Raw genomic sequence first — 21,178 nt, 5'->3', positions numbered from 1 at the left:
TCGAAAGGCTGAGTGCATGCATGTAGACCTAGGTAAGTATGCTGCAAGCTCGTCAGACGCGTAATCAAGTCCATCGAGTAGCGAGTGGGCTGAGCTACCCCCGGCTGTTTCCCACAGATCATGTGGAAGCTGAGCTGTGGCCGCTGCACGATCGGTCTACGAGGCCCTGAAGCATGAGAAGCGATGACCACATTTTCATAAGATGATTGACTACCTATGTACCTAGGTAGTGAAATGGCTGTATATTGAACTTGCACATCTCAGACCCAAATTCTGACTGCCGTATCCTGCCCCACGCTGGGTGCGAAGCGTGAAGTCAGACACGCGCAATACGATAAGTGAGGCAACACCGTTGTGGACAGGGTGAACTTGTTGTGGGTGGGTGATCAGCTAATCCTACGATAAGCCATCGGTGATGCCATAGGCTGCAGCCACATGTGCGGGGTCGAACATTCGATTTCGCTTTTCATAACCTGGCTTCGATGCATGCCCACTGAAGGCGATGTGACTGCGAAGAAGCAGGAGAATAAACCTCTCCGTGACGACATCATTCGCACCACATCCATGGACAGCCACACCCAGCTTGTCACCGAAACAGACGACATCCTGAGGCATATTGACAGCCTACAGGTTGCTGCAATCGACGCGTACTCCCCACTTCCCGGCCGTACCTTCGTTCCTAACCCTTCTCTACGGGATTACTTGTCGCGCGAGAGAGTCAAAACGCTCCTCAAATTCTGTGGTCTTTCCGTCATTGACTGGCACACAATACACAGACACTACCTGACTGTTTTCGTGATTCTTCTTGTGATAAGAAAGGGGAAATACATCTCTCACTTCCGGGCGCATGACGCGCTCGCCGACGATCAGCTGCCCTTCCATAGTGGCAGCAACTGGCCGTCTATGTGTCTCAAGTTCTACGACAAGTTCAACGACGCTCAATGGAGGTTTTGTGCGCAAGAACTGAGGGCAGATCGTCTGGAAGACCGAGTGATTCCCTGGAAGCGCATCATACCGATAACCTCGAAAGCCATCCTCAAGAACAGTGCTGATTCCGATACCTATCGAGTGGAAATTCATCCCGATTATGCCCCTAAAGTAAGCTCAACCTCGTTACCTGGAGTCGCAAACAAATTCTCATTCTTTCTAGAGTTACAAGAAACTTGACAGTACTATCAACCCCAACGCCTACGTTCTGAAAGTATATCGAGGGGAGCTAAGTCGATTGCACTACAACGAAGTACGGGCCTACAAGATGCTTAGCCACAAAGATGTTGCACCCAATATTGTGCACTTCTACGGATCATGGAAACATGGCGATACATACAACCTGCTACTCGAGTTCATTCCAGGAGATACATTGGCATCGCTGTTCACTGCGGCTCATCCAACAACTATAGAGGAGATACTCAGCTTCTGGTTCAGTATGACGAACATCCTTGGGCCAGTCTGCCGAATACACTGCCATACTAATCCTGATAACGACGATGGAATTCTTCTTGGGTGAGTTAAATCGAGTCTCCGGCGAACACAGATCTGATGAGCAACTAGAGTACATCAAGACATTCAGCCCAACAACATCTTGGCAACACGAATTCTCAGTTCAGAGTATCTGTTCAAGCTCATTGACTTCGAGTTGACACACTTCAGCGCGGCAGACTCACCGCAGGAATCCTCATGGCTTCGGGATGCGCATGGAGTACAAACATACAGTAAGTGTCACAGCCCCTGCTGGATCGTACACTAAATGTGTCAGGTGCACCAGAGTGCTTTCGGAACGAGTATGATGGATTCGATAAGCGTACTAGCCGGTCAGCAAGTCCGAATAAGGACGTGTTCTCTTTAGGCTGCGTCTTTAGCGAAGCACTTGTCTGGTCTACTCTTGGTGCGAAGGGCGTTGAGGCTTACCGACTGATGCGAAGAGCGTCAACCGAAAAGATTGCAGAACTCAGAAGAACAGCATATAGTGGATGTTTTCATGATGGTGAGCGTGTTCTCTCTGCCGTAAAGTTAATGCACGAAGAAGTACGAACCTCCCGTAGCGATGATCTTCCGGTTTTGAGCGACTTGGCTCTCATTATCGAAGACATGCTTAGTAGCGATTCTGTTCGTCCATCGGCGCCTGAAGTTCGAAGACGTCTTCTGCGTGTGATTCGGGACGCGGTCAGTACACGAGACATCTCTAAAGCTGGATTTGAACTCACCATCTTGACAGTCCAACGCCGCGTCTCTACAGTCTCATAGAAGCAATTGATAATTTGATGCTTTACTCATCACAAAGTAACACAATGAAGAAATCGTCAACTACTCAATCAATTGTGGTTACTAAGTAAGGCAAGCCTCTATGTGATTTCCCACGATATGAGAACTAAAGTAAGATGCTTCGAGTCAATTAGAATAAATAAAAATTACTGACCGAAGAGTCTTAAGGTAATTAGCTGATAGCTGAGAATGGGACTACTAAATAATTGAATTGCATAGACCTACAAGTATCAGTCATCTTCCCAACGTCGCCCTCGCAATTCTCGCCTTTGGGACTAGAGCAGTTATTAGTCTCAAATTGGTTGTAAATCACGTTTCGGGGGAATTCAAAAGGACAGGTCTTACAGGTATTAATCTGTGTGGGACTGAGAAGCGATACGTGTCATTGATCACCTACGATTGTTATTGCGAATCGATCAAGACGACTGTAGATATACATACCTCGATATGAAAATCGCGGCTTCCGAACAATTCCATGAGAAACCTTTCGAGATCCTGTTGGTCCAGCCTATACACAGGAAAGGTGTCCTGGACAGGATGATCTGAATAGGTACTTGCAGGGCCATTGATGAAATTTCGATCGCCTCCTGGAGGTATCTGTTCAGCCCAAGAGATGATTGCAGAGTTGAGATCAAGTTCCTCGGGTGGTTGCAATGCGGCGATTGATCGAAGGTTCGACGTCTTCAACGTCGGCTCAAACGTTACATTTGGGGAATACACTAGGAATACCGGTGTTGACGATGAAGCCCTGGATTCGGCTTTTTCCGTAGAGATATCTGAGGGTAGGTTGCTACTGCGTCCGGACTTGTCTTCTGGCTCTGGTAAAGCCAATAACGCAAACTCCTGCATACAGTAGCCGATATGGGCCATGAAGGAGACCTCCTTGGGCCTGATATTCAACCCCTCTTCCTTTCGATTAACCCACTCGCTTTCAGAGAGTGAGCAGACGTGACATATGTCAAGAGCTGGAGTTTCATATCTCAAACACATATCCGGAAGGTCCTGTAATAGTTCTTCTGGCACAACACCGTGATGAGAAGATGCGACATGCTCCAAGAACCCTGTCCTGTCTGTGAAATCGGCTTTTGAGGTGCAAAACAAGCATTGCCATTCTCTCCTGGATTGGTGGTCTGAAGCGATATGCTCCTGCCACGCGGCGAAGTCGTCAAAAAGGGCGGTCTCTCTATTGCAGCTCGGTAAATAGCACGTGTATGGTCTAAGATCCTGAGATATATGTTTCCTGTCTGGGTCAATGCTAGGACACGTTTTCTCGCCGCGCGTGACTTACTTCCACTGAGGTCGCGATATAGAGTCCTTCGTCAACAATAGCCAACAATATGGGCAAGGAACCAATTTGTTCTCTCCAAGACTTGGAGGCTCAGGATACTCAGTGTTTGCAGCGATAGTGGTTGGTGGAGCTTGACTGAAAGTCTTCTTCGCTCCAAGTTTCTGTTCTTTCGGGAGCTCAAATGCCGACACTTTACTGGTACTGGTAGAGTACGCAGTATTCGCCGCAAAATCATGTCTGGTCGCCTCTTCCGAAGATAAATGAAGATATCCGGCGAGCATGGTGTCCTGTGGGGTTGATTTTGTGGATGAAGTATGGCTATCGGCTTCGTGATCCGGACGTGAATAATTCTCTCCTAGATGCTGCGCCCTTGCCTTGGTGAAATCGAAGCGATGGCGACGCTTTAAGTTCCCTTGCAGTAAACTGCACTGTTCATTTGTCAGAGCCTTTGTGTCTAAGTGCATTGACTGTAGCAGTGAGACTGAATATTCTGGTAGTCCCCGATTGTCTTGCCGCAATAGAGTGCGCAATTTTGGCAGTAACAATTTGGATTCGAGTTCGCGCTTGAAATCTCGGTACTTGGAGGCATCTTTGTGTAATGATCGATCAGCTCGCCTCAGCCGTGAGGCAGTACCAGCCTGTCTTATAGCGGTACCCATCTCAACCAAGGATTCCAGCAATTCCTCTACACAGTTTCTTCCTTCCGCTAGATTAATGGGCGGTTCATCTTGATCGAAAGCCTCTGTGCTGCTTGTATCTGTTGTCAAGATACCATCGGTTCGCGGGCGGAGTTCCTCCGAATCTGGCTTCGCCACCACGCACAGGTGTAGGCACTTCGCGCTCCATTCAGACAGAGCCTCAAGTGTATCCGACAAAACCTTGCGAGCCATGTAATCATCTTTCAAGCGGTAGTCGAGTGAGTTTGGCGATCGAGCACTAGCCCCAATACTAGCATCCCAAAGATTGAAGTCACTCAACCGGTTTTGCGCCCAGTGATCTTTCATCAGCTCTTTGAACCGGATGGACGCACGCAGCATATTGCGACAATGTCGCGTGAGTTCGCGGATGTGCGTATGTCCCCTGTCGCTACTGCCAGGTGCAGCCATGGCACGCACAACCATGCGTGTATTGTTTCCGAGAAATTACTCTATCCACAGTAGGAATGAGCTCAAGAATAAATGACGACGGCTGGAAATCTATGGAAAGAAGCACGCTGCGTTGCGAAGTGGCGTATATGCAGCTGACACACCCAGCCATCCGTATCGGCGGGGTAGCCTGTAGGTAAGCCAGAGGTAGCACACATCTGCGCTCATCACGTCTGTTGATGGGGACGACAGCTGCATCCTTCTAATGACATTCTGTTCACACTCGGATGATGAAACCACCTCACGTCCACGCGGATGACCTTCTTAGCGTAGCTGTCGCTTTAGACGACGCTGCGCGTGATATCCAGGGCAGCGCAGGCGATCATCGGCTACGCAGCCTAGCCAGAAGGGCTAAAGAAAAGGTCCGACTGTACACAATTGGTACTGCGATCAGTATTGCGCCCGAAGATGCTCAGTTGAAGGCTAGTGCGGAGGTTTCGCGGATAGTCCACGCTAAAGATGTAGGAAATCACCTCGCTCAATCCCTCAACGATCTTGACCTCTCCCACGCTGACTTTGGGCCATTAGGATGAACGTCGGCAGCTCCTTGATGCAGTGCAGAGCATTGGGCATATTACGGGATCCGATGATGGCCAGGGACGCACTGCGTCGGAGTTCCCGGCTCTCCGTGCTGTCCTGACTTCTACCAACGCCATCGTTGGTGAAGAGCGTCAAGCTCCGGATGAGGACATGCAGCTTGAAGACTACCATCCTAGGGTGACTAAAGCTCTATACGAAGCATTCTACACCGACAAGTACCTCTCTTGTAGCTGTTCGAATCGCAAAAAGCCCGTACTTCTTTTGGAGCAATACCGATGTGCCCTACACCTGCGTGCGCAACTAAACGTCCCAGGAGATGATAGCCATTTGTTTTTTGATTCGATGATCCAACCAAAAGAGCAAGCTGATCGATGGACTGCGGTGCAATTGCAACTTCCTAGGTGCGTGGGCTATGCTTTGTATGCGTGGTTCAAACTTACATGATCGGTAGGGGTCACAAGGTCGCCTTCGTTGAACCCATAAGATTCGAAGAAAGAAGCTCTACTCGATTAGAAGATTTCTGTCAAGTCTTTAGAGAGGGGGTTCGTTATGCGGGCGTCCCTGTAAGAATTGAGGGCGTACCTCCGAGTCATGAGGTACACACGGACTTCAGTCGTCCTGTCGATACTCGACTGTTCGACGACGATCGGGAGCCAGTTCGACTTGTGGCGGCCTTGACGAAGGGCGATCTATCAGCAAAGTCTCAGATCTCTCTGGCGTTCGCGTTGGCAAAATCATGCTGGCAGTTTTATGAAACCGAATGGATGAACGCCGAGTGGGATGTCGATACTATATGTTTGTCCCAGATGAACCCCGACGACATCGACGACAACAACCCTAACGTGGCACTGTACTTAAGCAAACTCAACTCGAACGAAACTGGACAGCCAGAGTTCTTGCCTAAGGTTAGGAATAGTATCGACAACATTCACCCTTTTCCGCACATATTAAGGCTTGGTACCCTCTTAGTACTGTTGTGCTCGAGCAATCCAGAAGGGATGATAGCAGAATTGCGCACTCTTACCAAACGAGGAGAAATATCCCTGCTCTGTTACAAGGAAATCACGAACCGATCAACAATGTGGCCATTCCTGGACATCGTCCCGAAGTACAAGGACGTATACAAGCGTATTGTACAGCAATGCTTCGGTCCACCCTTCGCCATGACTCCTATCTTCTCGGATACGACGCTTGATGCAGCAGGGAGGCGCTCGGTCTTACGAGAAAAGGTTGTACTCCCTTTGTACTGTCTTCTCCGAGATATGACGGATGCAAACTCCAATATCTATGAGAATGTCCAACCCTATGAAACACAACCGAAACCCCGTAGTCATATAGGCGCATCGAACACTACAGGAGACGTCAATTCATCTTCGCGAGATTGGATGAAGAGGCTGAGAAACTCATGGCTACAAGATCACCTGTGGAAAGCTACATCTGGAGAAGCACCGAACAGACCCAAAATCGCGTTGATCGATACTGGGTTTGACGTGGGGTCGATATTTCTTACACCAAAGCATCGAAAGCGGCTACGGTATCCTCAACAACCATATAATTGGAAGGACTTTTGGGGAAAAAGCCAAGAACCAATAGACGAAGATGGGCATGGTACATCAATGTTGAGTCTGCTCTTGGATGTCGCACCATTTGCGGATATCTGCGTCGCAAGAATAGCGGCCAATAGCAAAGATCTTGGGCTAGATCCTCCGAAGACCGGATTGAACCTCGCGGAAGTAAGTTCTCAATTCCTTCGCGTGAGTTCTGGCGGGCCAACGAGAGAGTGCTGACAATAGCAGGCAATCCGTTGGTCAGTAGAGACCCAGCACGCAGAGATCGTGGTCATGGCTCTTGGTTGGCAAAAAGAACCTCTTTTCCAAAAGGTGCATGTCGTGAGTAATGCCATAACTCACATGCTCACTAGGAGCAACCAAAGAGTTCTGTTTTTCGCCGCTGCTTCTAACAGTGGAAGCGCGAGCGACGACATGTTTCCTGCGAATCTCGCCAACGTGTTCTCCATTCGAGGGACAAACGCAGAAGGAATCCACCGAGATTACAATGCTAGCCTGCCTGATGATGGCAGGGCTATCTTTGGGACTCTTGGCGAAGGGGTTCCGGTGCATTGTCGAGGACCTTACAGTATTGTTGGCATGAGCGGCGCATCGCCAGCCACTGCCATTGCTGCTGGACTCGCTGCAATAGTTGCTGCTTACAGGTCAGTGCACCATGCAGACAGATCGTGGACAGAAATTGGCACCCCACAAGGTTTTAGGAGGTTTCTCCTGAACAACATGAAGAAGTCGGCAGAACAGAAACGCTTCTTTACATTGGAGGAGTTCTATGAGAAAGAAGACCAAAGAGCTTTTAGAGCATCTCTCGATCGAGCTTCATGAAGGTCATGACCAGCATCGAACATGTACTTGGCAATGCCGCTCAGCTTGACGCTATTTGAGCCCGTCTTCTCAAATCGGGGCATCGTAGCCAACGAAGACGAGACAGCACGCGATATCGGTGAAAGCCGTCGTGGCGGTAAGCCTACGTTAAGATCCTGCTCTTGTCTCCAAGCTGACAATGCTTTCCAGGGTGGTGCCAGGCAAGAAAGTTGATGGTCATGGGATGGTGGTGGGATGAAGGTATATCTTCCTACGGCATCGCGCAGTAATCATAACAGACGTGATGGCGTGTAGGGTCGGCAGGGTTTTGACGATGACTGCAAGACAGTATGTCGTGTTGCACATCATATGGATTGGGCACTATCACACGGAAATAGTACTGATGATTCAATGAACTCATATTGTACAATCATACATACATCACGCACCACCAGCCCTACGTCAGCAATGCTCTTCCTCCCGTATCGTCACCCCCATCATCATCTCTCATCCTCCTCAGTTATTCCTCCTACTCTTCTCCTTCCCCTTCTTCGCCTTCTTCCCTTTCCCCCCCTTCCCCTCCCCATCATCCTCACTCGCCCTCTTCCCGTTCCCCTTCCCATTCGCAGCCGGCTCCAACGCCGCATCCGTATCCTCATCCTTAACCAGCAACTCATTCAACGCATCATTAAAATTCTCCATCTCGCAGATATCGCCAATCTTGACGCGCATATAGTCGAATGCAATAGCGACCTTCATGTCCTTGTTGCGCACCTTGATGACGCGGGCGTTTTCCTGGAGCGAGGACGAGGCTTCCTTGGGGAGAGAGGGCATGGGTTTTGCGGGGCCGGGAGCGGGGGCGGCGGTGGAAGAGGGGATGGAGGGGTGCATGTCCATGTTGTCTGCGTTTTCGGTTGTGGGGTCGACTTCCGCGTCGTTATCTTCCATGGACACGTCTTCGGCGACTTCTTGGGGGTTGAGTAGTGGGTCTGCTTCCTCGCCGTCTGTGACGGTTTGGAGGACGGGGATCTTCTGGTAGCGCTGGCTGAAATGCGTGAGGACTACAGATTTTGCGTTCATCGCCGCGCCGATACCGAGTGCTTCGGAGGTGGTGGAGTGTTTCTTGGCCTTTGCGTCGCCTTGCAGTTCATCGTCGAAAGTTGCTTCGTGGATGAGGACTGTGGTGTCTGCTCCAATCTTGGCGAAGTGACCGCTTGGTCTGCAGTCGCCTGAGTAGCTGACCTTGAGTGGCTTGATTTGTTCAAGGTCTGCTGGATCGCGTGGGAATGTAATTGAAACAGCCATGGCACCGTGGCAATGCGCTACTCTGGAAGCTTGTATTTCGTTGAAACCAAACAGTTTCTCATACTGTTTTTTCGGTATGGCCGCGTTCTCAGATAGTGTCTTTCCGAACGAGTTCAGTATAGACAACCTCGAGCCATTCTGATATTCGTTGGGGGTGATTTGAAGAGGAAGAATTCGACTGTAGCCAAAGTCCTCAATGGCTGAGTATTCGTTAAGCCATTGGAGCATACCACTGTGGGATACGACAGCAAGACCGTATGCGCTAGGGTCTATGTTGCTCGCGGAAGGGTCCAGGGGCTGGGGGTTTGGAACAGCATTGTGTGCTACTTGGTACCAAGCACGAATTACTGATGCTGTGCCTAGGTGGTGATCGGCATGCAAGTGACTGATCCAGATCATACGTAGATTCTTGAAGATATCGACGAGCTCCTCGTGGGGAAAGACTCTTGAAAGCTGTCCCAATGTGTTCTCTCCGCAATCCAAGAGGTAGTTGCCGATGCCAGGAACGCGCACCAACGTGGAAGATACGTTACGGTACTTGGACGGAAGGGCAGAACCTGTTCCAAGTGTCGTTACCTCGGTGTCACGACGCGCTAGTAGCTTACTCCATATCTGCATCTCTCTGCTTTTGCTTTTGACCTCCGCTTGAGCCTTTTGAGCCAATTCGAGAACCTCAGGCGGCGTTGTAAGTGCCACTTCATCGGGTACGAAGAGACTAGATATAGTGTTTTTCTTTGTGGCAAACTGCGGCATGAGATTAAAGCCAAAGCCTCGGTCAGCGCGGATGGCTCCGGAGGGCAACGGCGGTGCTGTCGACATGCCAGTCCTGTATATACTTGTTTGCGGTACAGTAGTGTTGTCGAAAACGGGTGTGCGATATCTTGAAGGATCAATCTGCCCAAGTCGCGTGGCTTGTCCCGCTACCGAGTCGTGTGCGATGCGATTTGGCGCAGTATCTAGAGACGATATTACGTGTTCTACGTTGTGCATCTTGTTCCTGAAATTGAGTAGATCTGGGTGACCTGCGACGCCTGGACCAAGCATCCAAACGATAGCTCGAATGCCAGTCATAACCTCTGGAGAGCTAAGCTCTTCTCGCTGAAGAGTGCTTTCAATGTATTCAACCGAGGGGATGTCCAAGATGGCGATACCCTGACCGGGCCTATCAGCGCCCATGACCTGATCTGGGGTAATCATCTCGCCGTCCGCGTTCGGTACCGATATGCCATTGGTGAGCTTTCCGAAATCCGGTCCTGGTTTGACACCTAGCGCTTTCGCGCGTGCGACGTCGAATTGACCACGAGCTGAATGCGACCGCACAATGTACGAAACACACTCTGGTGCTGGCCTAGTCGGTGGTAGCGCCAGAATCATAGCGCCAGGCCACGGCGTCCTGGTCCAGACTTTAATGTCAGGAAGAGGCTCTTTGCCCCCTGGCATCGGCCCTTGGTAGGCCGAGAAGCCGTGTGTATCGGGGTTACGAATGAATATTTGAGCAGGCACTTGTACCTCAGAAATGTGGCGTTCTGCCAGTGTATCCATCTTCCAATTCGAATCGAACATGTACTTGATGGTCGCTGTTCGTATCCGGTCGTACCTTAACTCGCGGTCTTCCGGACTCTCATTTTCGGGAGCCTGGAGTCCGTCAAATGTATTCTCGTGTTCATCGAAATACCGTCGCCGCGTCTCCAAACCAGCCTCCGCTTGCGCATCGACTTCAGAGTTGACAGGCGCTACTGAGAGAGCCCAAACTTTGATATTGTCGTCCTCCCACGTCGGGGCTATAGCACCATTTGCGTCCTTCTCGGGTGACTGCTTCACGTACTCGGTCGCATTGATGGGTATGCCCTTCCTGAATATGAACCTCCGACACGTTGCCAGTGTATGTTTCAGATTGGGTGGCCCATATATGTCGAAGTGCGGCTTCGCGGGTGCTTCGCCTTTCTTTCCCCGCTCTTGAGCCAGACGAAAGGTATCCATGGCGGTGGTGTATGAGCTGGTGGTCGAGTCGGCCAATGTGAGCATCATGCCAATCAATCCACCCATGTTCCTCCACTCTGTCCTGCCTGTCATGAAGAAATCTTGCGCCTTCAGCAGACGTGTACCCTGCTGCACCATCGCCCGCTGGGTGCCCTCTGCCAGGTTGCCGAAAACATAGTGCTTGCTTGCCGTCCGCAGCACGAGCGTTGTTCCCGGCGTATCGGCCGTAGGCGTTGTGACGACCTCAACGCTGCACGACATGTCTCTTCTTCTCAAGAACTCGGTTCTATTGAACTCCGCAGGAGGCTTTGTATGTTTGTTCTTGGGCTCGGAGAGTTCAAGGTTCGGCGGTTGCGTAAGGGAGCATGAGGCTGATCCGATTGGAGCTTTGGGGGGTTGATATATCAGACGTGTGAGTACCTTCGCTTCTGCTAGGTGATTCGCCTTGCCGCTTTTCGTGTGTTTAGATGCAACTGGTTCAGGATCGAGGGGTAAGCGGTAGATCTTCGAAAATGTTCGAATGGATGGGCGAAACCGAGGAGTAGCTCTGGAGCGGAGAGTAAAGGCAGCGAAGTTCGTATGCGCTATGGGCCGACCGTATCGTGGGCGCAATGCGAAGAATCGGACATTAGTCGTAATGGTCGTAGCTCGCTCCGTGGCGCTAATTGTGGAAGCCAACTTGACGAAGGGAAGGAATGACACGAGAAGCAACTATGTACAACCCTGGAAGCATCAGGGTGAGAGAGCGCGTGCAACGAGTCGAAATGATGCGCGTCACTTTTCGCGATGCGTCAACGATCAAGGCTAGATTTAGGCGAAGTAGAGGCCCGTGCGAACTAAACCCGAGCGGACTTGTTCCGCGACACCCTAACTCTCTGTCCATCACTCCATCTTGACCAGGAAGCTGTTTTCATCGGGTATCATTATTCGTCTGAACTATACTACTTTTTTTCCTCACGTTGAATCTTCGTACGCCTCAAACACTCATCGCTTGACACATTCTAGGCATTCTTCTTCCGGAGCGCTCCACCATCAACAGTAATGTCCTGACCAGTGACGAAGCCCGCCTCGATGAGATACAGCGCAGCATCAGCGATGTCCTTCGGCCTTCCAGCCCTGTTGGTCGGGTGATCAGACACGTCCTTCTCACTAATCTGCCCTGCCCAGTCTGCCCCGTTCTCGTCGCCCTCTTTGCTCTCGTGTGCGACCTTGATGCGTCCGGGGGCGATGAGGTTGACTCGAATGCCCAGGCTACCCAGGCTGATTGCCATGGAGTGCATCAAACCAAGCTGACCTGACTTGCTTGAAGCATAGCCCTCTTGGTTCGGATCAGATTGATGCGCACGGAAGGAGCCGATATGAATGATGCATGGGCCTGCAGGACTGGAGTTGTTGGCGTTCTGGATGTGTGCGCCGTGTTCAACATCAGATGCTCGGGCTTTCATGTAGGGGATACAAGCTTGGGACATGGCGAAGGGACCAGTGAGGTTGGTGTCGATGTACGCTTTCCATTCATCGATGGTCGAGAGGTCCTCCATGGTCTTGCCATCCTTCCACTGCGGAGACGCGATTCCGCCGTTATTGATCAACACATCAATGCGGTCGTTGAAGAAGTTGGCCGCCTCTTTGACTTTGGCACGGATGTCTTCGACGTCGCGAAGGTCGCAGATCGCCGAACCAAGCCTACCATCGGCGTAGTATTGCTTGAGGTGGACCTTGGTAGTGTGCTCGAGCTCTTCCTCATCGATGTCGAAGATGTAGGCGTGGTGGCCAGCTTCGAGCATCATCCGAGTCAATGCTCGACCGATGCCTCGTGCACCACCTGAAATGATGATGTTCTTGTATAGCGCGGGTGCTGGTGCTTGACCTGCCATCTTGAGGGTCTTGAAATGTGGAGTTGGTATGATTTGGTATGGATACGTGTTCGCGGGGTGTGAACTTCGCGTAGGTGTTGTTTGTTTAAGTACGTTGCTCTGACGTCACGCCTCAACACATCGTTTACCGCCACGACGTGTGCTGCACGAGATCTTGAAATCGGAAATCTTTACGAGGATCTCATTTTTGCGGGTCTTACCCTTACTCAGAGTTCTAGGCCCAAAACTTATATTGTGTTGTGTTGTACAGTTTGTTAAGGGAAGACAGTTTACCTTCCAAATGTAGTACAACTAGAGTACAACTTAACCATAAACCAGACCTTCTAAGTACGATGATCAAAAGCTGTTCGTAGGACAAGTGATAAGATGTTACCAGTGCCTGATACTGTCACATTCTCGTGAAATCTGGAGCCACCTTGGCTAATCATACATCGAGTGAAGAGAAGCTCAGTATTTTGAGCGTACGGACACCTCATATAAGTAAGAACCTGAACAGATGTGCAGACTACACCATGATAGACCATATTAGATAGAAGATAGATAGAAAGATCCGGCGTCAATGTAGACTGAGAGGGTGTTCAGTGTTTTTCGTGTAGGAGACGTGGCATGATGAATGAAGCAGAGCCATCTTCAAAGTAACGTTTTTGGTGCAGCTGCCGCTTCCCAATCTGTCAACACAGTCGGAGAGGTGGAAGTGAGTGATGAGAAGGTAGCGACTGCCTCAGTCCAACGACACCGCCTGGTAACGAGCCCACGTGGCAGGAGGTCGCTACCATCTTATTCAAACCAAGACTCAACAAGGCACTCACTATAATTAATTTCCTTGCTCCTACACACCCCGTCAACTCTACACATAACACCACCACGAATACGTCTGCAACATGGTTCGCACCTCTACAGCCGCCGACCCCCAGTGCGTCCACGCCATGGTCGCTGAAGACGTTCTCAAGTTTATGTGTGGCCTCATGGTTTACGTCTGGTTCGCGATGGATGCCTTCTTCAACATGACCAGCGAGAACAAGTTCCCAGCGGTGTTGGCGTGGCTAGTGCTCATTCCGGTACGTACGGCTGAAGATAAAATCCGTATCCGCTCTAACACATTTCAGATCACTCTGTTTCTCCTTACAAACATCGTCGTTGTACACGTAGACGCGATCTCCAGGAAATACAAACTCAGCAATGACGCCGTCACCGGGCTCCAATACATACTCGGTTGCATCTACGTACCGGTATTTCTGTCAATATGTGCGGCGATACAATTTGCAATCCCGAAAGGCCACCTACTGGTCTGGTCTTCCTTCTTTCTGCTACCGGTAAGTCCTCGTGGTAGAGCCTGTATCGACGATTCTAACTCTTCGTAGGTCTGTGGCATGCTCTTTGCCCTCGCCATCGACGCTGGTGTCAGAGGATGGTAGGTGGAATATCCCTGCCTGTGGATTCGGTTGAGGAAGGGGCGACTTCAAACGAAATGCGCAAACCTTTGAAAGACGGGGAGACGGGGAACGGAAAGCAAGAGACCAGAGACAATGGATAGAATCAATCATGTCACCATATTACACCTGAGTGAACGTAAAAATCGCATCCATAGATCTTTTATCAAAACACGACAACCAAATCCCTCCTGACGCCAGTGAACACCGAGTTCCGTCAAAGTACAGGTATATGACCACATGCATGCAATCGTTTGAAATCAGAAAAGCGCCGTCAGCCCATTGTAGCTCAACATTCCGTCTATTGCGAACGCTGGTAAACACCGACAACCATGGCGTGGTCACGCTCAAAGGGCTCAAGGGTGAGCTGCTCCTTGGGCTTGATGCCCATCTCTCGTAGCTTGTTGACTTCCTGTGCGAAGACGGCCTCGGGGGCAGCGGTGGAGTCGATACAGTTGGCCTTGATGGAGATGACGATACCACCTCCAACCTTGAGGAAGAGTCCGGCGTTGAGACCGACGATACGGGCTTGATCGGGCTGGGCAACGTCGGCGAAAATGCAGTCGACCATGCCGACGAGCATGCGGTACTTGAGAGGGTGACGGGCTGCGGATTGTTAGCGAATGTCAGAAAGATGGAACGCAAAGTACATACCATCCTCAACGATGGGGATGACGTTGGTGCGGTGGGTAGCCATGTTGATCAGATCACGGCCGGAGCGGTGGGAGAACTCAACAGCGAAGACGGTTCCCTCAGGTCCAACGATATCAGCAACGTGGGAGACTGATGTTCCGGAAGCGGCACCGAGGTACAGGACCTTGGAGCCAGGGCCCATGTAGATGTTGTCGACACCACCCAAGATACCAGCGGCCAACTTGGAGCGGAAGGGGTTCCAGACACGGTACTCTGTGCTGGAGGGGGCTTCGGTCTCGCCATCCTTGGGCGCGGTGCTGGCACCAACGCTGATGCGCTTTTCGCCGTAGACAGACTCGCCGGGGGTCAAGTTCTTGGTAACGAGGAGATCCTCCTTTCCGCGAGCGACGAAAACACCGGCATGACGATGGCTAGAGAGGTGGTTAGTAGCTGTCTTGGGCGCTTTCGAGTCGTCTTAACTTACGGCTCAACAATGACCTTGGCTCCTCCGCGCGCTCCTCCACGGGCACCTCCTCGGGGCGCACCACGGCCTCTTGGGGCTCCGCGACCACGAGGAGCACCACCACGGCCGCCACGGTCACCACCGCCGCGACCTCCGCCGAAGCCACCACGTCCACCCCTGGGGGTGAAGCCACCGCGACCGCCACGGTCACCACCAAATCCACCACGTCCGCCGCCGCCACGACCGCCTCTGTGAGAAGTTAGAACTGCGCTGCAGATAAATGTTCGTATATGAGTACGGAGAAGCTCGTAGTTCCTGGATTGTTCTAAAAACAGCTCAGAAAGAACAAGCTTCTCCGTAGCGTGGAGCGCGCATGCTGAGCGAGCAGACGTCGAGATATGTAGTATCTGCAATCACATCTTGCTCAACGTGCCGCGGTTCGCGCATTGTTCATATTGCGATGGGATTTCGAGGCTTGCGGAAGTCGTACCTGGGAGTGAAAGCCATTGCTGAAAGTTGTCGGGATAGTTCGAGTAGGTTATGGAATGCGAAAGCTACTGCGCGAGGTTAGTCTTGAGATGGCAGAGTACAAATATCAGCCCAAGTACCTCTGGGTGCTCTGTTCCACTATATGCGCGTTGACTGTGCGCGTTGAAGTGGCTGTGGGTACGGTATGTCGCGGTAGATGCGATGGGTGCAGCTTTGAAGTTCGCAGAGCTACATTTTTTCAAAAGTAGCGCCAAATCTGCGCAGCCAATCACGTGCGGGAGGCGCAAGCGGCCCGCTATAATGCCGTGGGCGCGACTTTGGCTTTTTTCGGTTGGGTCTGCGACTTAGTCATCAAGGCCACTTTCGCTCGAGAAGTCGTCGAAATTACCTACCACGTCGGCAGTCCACTACTAACAACAGCACAACTCGACAAAATGGTACGTTGCCCGTCGCGATATACTGTCGGACCTTGCATGCACGAACATGGAATTAATTCTTGCAGGTTCGCTACGGTGCCTCCTCCATTGACGGCGCAAAGTCTGCTCGCGCCCGCGGCAGCTACCTCCGCGTATCCTTCAAGAACACCCGCGAGACCGCCCAGGCTGTCAACGGCTGGAAGCTCGACCGCGCCCTTACCTACCTCGGAAATGTCCTGGAGCACAAGGAGGCTATCCCCATGAGGCGGTACGCCGGCAGCACTGGACGCACTGCTCAGGGTGAGTAGCCCTTCCCACGATTCGCACAATGCGCAGATGGAACTTGGCACGCGAGGAGGAGCTACCGGGTGTTGGAGATGGATTCATGTTGGCAATTGCAGGAACACGGGCTGACTTCCGCAGGCAAGGCTTTCGGTGTCTCCAAGGCCCGCTGGCCCGTCAAGTCCGCTGAGATCCTCATCGGTCTCCTCAAGAACGCCGAGGCCAACGCCGACACCAAGGGTCTTGACACCAGCAACCTGATCATCAAGCACATCCAGGTCAACCAGGCCCCCAAGCAGCGAAGGCGCACTTACCGTGCTCACGGACGTGTATGTACACACCGGTCCACAATTGCACTCCCCTCTAATATACCTAGATCAACCCGTACATGAGCAACCCCTCCCACATCGAGCTCATCCTCACCGAGGCCGCCGAAGTTGTCCAGAAGTCCAACCAGACCCTTGAGCGCCGTATGAACTCCAGGCAGCGTGGCCGTGCCGTCCGCAAGGCCATCACTGCTTCTGAGGAGTAGAGGAAGCAGGGGAAGTTGATGTTCCGGCGAAGAAAACGGTCAAGGCATGGGCACGGTTTGGGAGTCAATGAGCGATGAATATTCAGGGTCTTTCCACACTCGTCATGTATTCATGATATGGCACTTCGATTTCTGCGGTGTCTGGTCCGTAAAAATAAATAGGGCCAAGGCCTGTTCCCAAATGTTCAAAGCCGAGACTTTCAAGTCGCAAGTTCACGATGTTCGCCAGTGTATTCGATTTCTCTACGATGACAGGACGCTGAACGATTTAGGCGGTATATCTTTCCCAAGGTTCGGCCGCAGTCATCGACATGTTGTTTCTTACAACGGAGTCCGTCCTTTACGCGTGCTCAAAACGAGCTATGTAGGAATGCGCTGCTTGTTTACGATCCCGTAAGTACCACCAAGAATTTTAGGAATGCTGCTAGAGTGAATTTGCGGTACGATGTAGAGGATCATGGGCGGCTTTGACCAACTATGAACGCATGTCCGAATTGACCTCCACATGCATCGATAGACCCTGAGATTCCAAGAATTCCCGTCGTGTGCCTGGGGCTGACCGCAGGCTGCGCTAGTCCCAATGAGCATTAGCGTAACAGGGAACTTTGGCAGCTTAAACTCAGAATACCAACTAAGCAAGGCCCAACGGCCAGCTAAGCATGCATGCCGCTAATATCTGAGATGAGGCTGGCTGCAAATCCCACATCATTTCCTTCGAGTCAGTTGCGGTCAGATACGATCTGTTGCCTTGCTGCAATTGCTCCGAGCCAACTTTCCCACGATCGATGACGCAGGCCCAGCAAGCCCAGGCATGGGCATGTACCTCGCCACAAAATGTGTCGAAAGATAAGTAGTCATGTATAGACTGGGGTCTATCCGCTGTCAAACGTCTCTTTACACTGATCTCTTTCTTTACTGGTAACGGCAGTCGTTCTTACGTGCATCGCTGCATATCATCTCACACCTACCATCATGGCTCGGCTACACCAATCCACTCGCCACAGGCGGCAAACCCCATACCTCGCCTCTCTCTACGCACTCTTCGCTACCGCCGCATATGCGCAAGACTCAAAACGCGGTTTCGCATTCATTGGCGACTCACACGTACCGGACAATCGGCTACTTACTTCCGACAACTCACCACTGGCATGGTACTACAACTGGTCACCGTACCCAAACAGCGACCTCATTCCCGCGGACAGCCTGGAATTCGTGCCTATGATTCACGGCATAGATGCCACGGAAGACGATAATACCGAACGCGTGATTGCAGGCTTGCCCCAAAGTAGCAAGCACCTTCTCTCCTTCAACGAACCAGACGGCACCGAGGGGAGCGGCGGTAGCAGTATCAAGCCTGAAGATGCTGCGAAAGCGTATATCGACTTCGTTGTGCCCTTTCGGAATGGCGACAAAGGTGGCAGGAACTGGTTGATCAGTCATCCCAGTACAACGGGTAGTCCAAACGGTCTTGACTGGTTACGGAAATTCAACGAGTCTTGCTACGAAATTGACTCAGAGAACGGCTGCCCGGCAGATTTCGTTGCTGTACATTGGTACGGCGCTTTCGATGGTCTGGCAGGCTGGTTAGGCACCTTGGATGAGTTCTACAACACGAATTCGACGAGGGATCAGCCGTTGAAACTTTGGATTACCGAGATGGCGCTTCCACAGCAGGACGAGGAGAATACGGTGGGCATGATGAACCGGACACTGCCGTATCTCGATCAGCTGGACTACGTTGAACGATACTCGTGGTTCGGTGCTTTCAGGACAGATGATGCGAATGAATGGACGGGCGATGGCGTCGCGCTGTTTGATGACGATGGCGGCTTGACTCAGCTCGGTGCGCTGTACCTGGGTAATGGATTCGAGGAGGGACAGAAGGGTGAGGGGGCTGAAGAGGACGCGGCGAGTGGGCTGAGGGTCAGTGCTGGACTGATGGCTGCATTGTCGTTGTGCGCGGCCGCGTTTACGATGCTTTGAACGATGTATACGATACATTTCCTTTTTACTGTAGATACCTTAGCGAATCGTATATAGCAGCGATGAAAGTAGTAATGACGAATGACTCAATATCTTGGTGCCATGCCCAGGTGTGGCTCGCACTGCTTGTATTCTAGCGCGGTTGACAGATAGCCGGTCGGATCCGGCAAAGTTCACGAAACCATCCCCTCCATCCAGCTGCATACCCTGACGATAACTCCATCACCCAGCGCACATACTGCAATGATGAGGACACAACTGCGAATTCCGAGGAACATTTCAGGGTAGTACGAGAACTTCGCGAAGGAATACTGAACTGCTGTAGACAGATTGCCGAAAGAAACGTATGTCGCGTCGCGACGTGCCTCTTCCCACGTTTCACGCCAAGCCATTGTAGATCTGTCGAAACGAGCCAAACACTTCATGTCAACCACTCAAACACCAAGTACTTCGATGCGAACCCACAAAATTAAGGGTCTTTGGTCCGGGAGCTATGATCCGATTCGCTCCTCTTGCTGCAACACCCGAGACACAATAGCCTGGAGAACCATCTGCTCACCACCTCAAACAAAGTATTGACCAAGCTTTCTCAAACGCGAGATAAGCTTTTCCTGACTACGGCGCTTACATGATTCAACCGCGACTAAGACGTTCAGTGGTCTATTTCTGTGCCGGCACATGTTGTTTCCTTTGTCGCCTGCATAGCCTCACCCTGTTTGAGCCTTGGCGGCTATCCGTCCTGATGCGCAGGAGAGCCATATCGGACACGAATATTGCCGAACATGTGTGGCGCGACGTGAACTGCTTTAGTTGGCTATCCACATCAAAGAAGATGAAGGTGCAGCGCGAATGTCAGATGGGAAGAGTGGGACAGGGTGGGAGGCTAGGTCAAGGAAGAGCTGCATCCGTTGACCTGAACGTCGAAGACGAGACGAGTGATAGGTTAATGTATAACAACAAACAGATGCCTTAGGCTCCAGAGTATCATATCAAATCCCTTGTTTCGTTTCCAGCATTCTGTCTGATATACGTCTTCCTCCCCTGCATCGATCACCCAACTCTCATTCATTCACCCAACCACCACACAACATGCGCTTCTCAATAATACCGACCGCAGGCCTCTTAATCACCTTGGCATCCGCAGCACCACTCACAAAGCGCGATCTCTCTCCGTTCCCACTAGTAAACGGCTTCCCAAACCCCTCCCAAGAAGCCGTCCTCCAAATCCAAAAAGACGGCCACGGCACCCTGCCCAACGGGCCTCCACCACCAACACTCAGCCCCGATGGCACCACAAACCTCAAACTAATCGCGCTCAACGAACTCTTCGAAGTAGCGTTCTTCACCGAACTAATGTCCAATGTGACCAACAAACTCCCCGGCTACGACCTCGGCGACCGCCAAGGCTACATAATCGAATCCCTCAAAGCCATCGTGAATCAAGAGGAAATGCACGTCCTCAACGCCAATGACGCTTTGAAACACTTCAACAACGCTCCTATCGAAGGCTGCAAATACAACTTTCCCGTCGTCGACTACGAAGGCGCCATTGCCCTCGCAGCAACATTCACAGACCTCGTCCTCGGCACTTTACAAGAAGTCTCCGAACTCTTCGCTCGCTCCCAAGACTTCGGTCTCGTACATGCGGTAGCATCAGTAATAGGAAACGAAGGCTCACAAGAAGGTTTCTTCCGCGCGGAGCAAAAAAAGCGGCCAAGCGCCCAGCCGTTCCTCACATCCTCATCCCGCGATTTCGCCTTCACTGCTATCCAAGAATTCGTCGTGGAGGGTAGTTGTCCGAACATCGGCACCATTCCACTGAAGCGCTTCAAGCCTCTGGCGGTCGAGACGAAAGACATCAAAGCGCAGACGCAAAACATCAAGTTCTCGTTCTCGATGAAGGACGCGGGTATGTTTGAGATTGATATGCTCAAGTTGGTTTGGATTAATGGGCAGAATGTACCCGTTGTCAAGGCGCTGCAGAATGTGGAGATGAAAGATGATAGGGTTATGTTTGAGGCGGAGTTTCCGTTTGAGGAACTTGTTATGGAGGGGTTGACGATTGCGGCGGTGACGATGGGAGCGGATGCTTTTGCGGGGGCGGGGGAGGTTGCTGAGAAGACGGTGTTTGGGCCGGGGATCATTGAGTTGGATTGAGGGTGGTGAGGTGTTTAGTGTGCATAGCGA

The 21,178-nt window shown here is 51.5% G+C and overlaps 7 protein-coding genes across 7 annotated transcripts; 4 read left to right on the top strand and 3 right to left on the bottom strand.

Moving 5' to 3' along the window:
• Window positions 1-8,120: 8,120 nt before the first annotated feature.
• J4E83_004790 (uncharacterized protein) lies at window positions 8,121-11,150 on the bottom strand (the record flags this gene model as incomplete). Its single annotated transcript, XM_049331715.1, has 1 exon — window positions 8,121-11,150. The coding sequence occupies one exon, from the start codon at window positions 11,148-11,150 to the stop codon at window positions 8,121-8,123; it is 3,030 nt and encodes a 1,009-aa protein (XP_049189489.1).
• Window positions 11,151-11,890: 740 nt separating this feature from the next.
• J4E83_004789 (uncharacterized protein) lies at window positions 11,891-12,763 on the bottom strand (the record flags this gene model as incomplete). Its single annotated transcript, XM_049331714.1, has 1 exon — window positions 11,891-12,763. One exon carries the CDS (start codon window positions 12,761-12,763, stop codon window positions 11,891-11,893), a length of 873 nt encoding a protein of 290 aa, XP_049189488.1.
• An 881-nt stretch (window positions 12,764-13,644) lies between these two features.
• Window positions 13,645-14,178, top strand: J4E83_004788 (uncharacterized protein; the record flags this gene model as incomplete). Its single annotated transcript, XM_049331713.1, has 3 exons — window positions 13,645-13,821; window positions 13,870-14,076; window positions 14,125-14,178. The coding sequence occupies 3 exons, from the start codon at window positions 13,645-13,647 to the stop codon at window positions 14,176-14,178; spliced, it is 438 nt and encodes a 145-aa protein (XP_049189487.1).
• Window positions 14,179-14,494: 316 nt separating this feature from the next.
• Window positions 14,495-15,796, bottom strand: NOP1 (Small subunit processome complex component; the record flags this gene model as incomplete). The annotated part of the gene is made up of 4 exons (XM_049331712.1): window positions 14,495-14,799; window positions 14,848-15,257; window positions 15,311-15,538; window positions 15,780-15,796. The coding sequence occupies 4 exons, from the start codon at window positions 15,794-15,796 to the stop codon at window positions 14,495-14,497; spliced, it is 960 nt and encodes a 319-aa protein (XP_049189486.1).
• Window positions 15,797-16,212: 416 nt separating this feature from the next.
• Window positions 16,213-17,008, top strand: RPL17 (60S ribosomal protein L17; the record flags this gene model as incomplete). Its single annotated transcript, XM_049331711.1, has 4 exons — window positions 16,213-16,215; window positions 16,281-16,494; window positions 16,618-16,805; window positions 16,853-17,008. 4 exons carry the CDS (start codon window positions 16,213-16,215, stop codon window positions 17,006-17,008), a joined length of 561 nt encoding a protein of 186 aa, XP_049189485.1.
• A 972-nt stretch (window positions 17,009-17,980) lies between these two features.
• J4E83_004785 (uncharacterized protein) lies at window positions 17,981-18,991 on the top strand (the record flags this gene model as incomplete). The annotated part of the gene is made up of 1 exon (XM_049331710.1): window positions 17,981-18,991. One exon carries the CDS (start codon window positions 17,981-17,983, stop codon window positions 18,989-18,991), a length of 1,011 nt encoding a protein of 336 aa, XP_049189484.1.
• A 1,089-nt stretch (window positions 18,992-20,080) lies between these two features.
• On the top strand, window positions 20,081-21,148 carry J4E83_004784 (uncharacterized protein; the record flags this gene model as incomplete). The annotated part of the gene is made up of 1 exon (XM_049331709.1): window positions 20,081-21,148. The coding sequence occupies one exon, from the start codon at window positions 20,081-20,083 to the stop codon at window positions 21,146-21,148; it is 1,068 nt and encodes a 355-aa protein (XP_049189483.1).
• Window positions 21,149-21,178: the final 30 nt, after the last annotated feature.

Source organism: Alternaria metachromatica (assembly GCF_023757995.1).
Source record: "Alternaria metachromatica strain BMP 0045 chromosome Unknown scaffold_8, whole genome shotgun sequence".
Lineage (NCBI taxonomy): Eukaryota > Fungi > Ascomycota > Dothideomycetes > Pleosporales > Pleosporaceae > Alternaria > Alternaria metachromatica.
The sequence above is the reverse complement of the archived record's forward strand: the minus strand, read 5'-3'. Positions and strand labels throughout refer to the sequence as shown.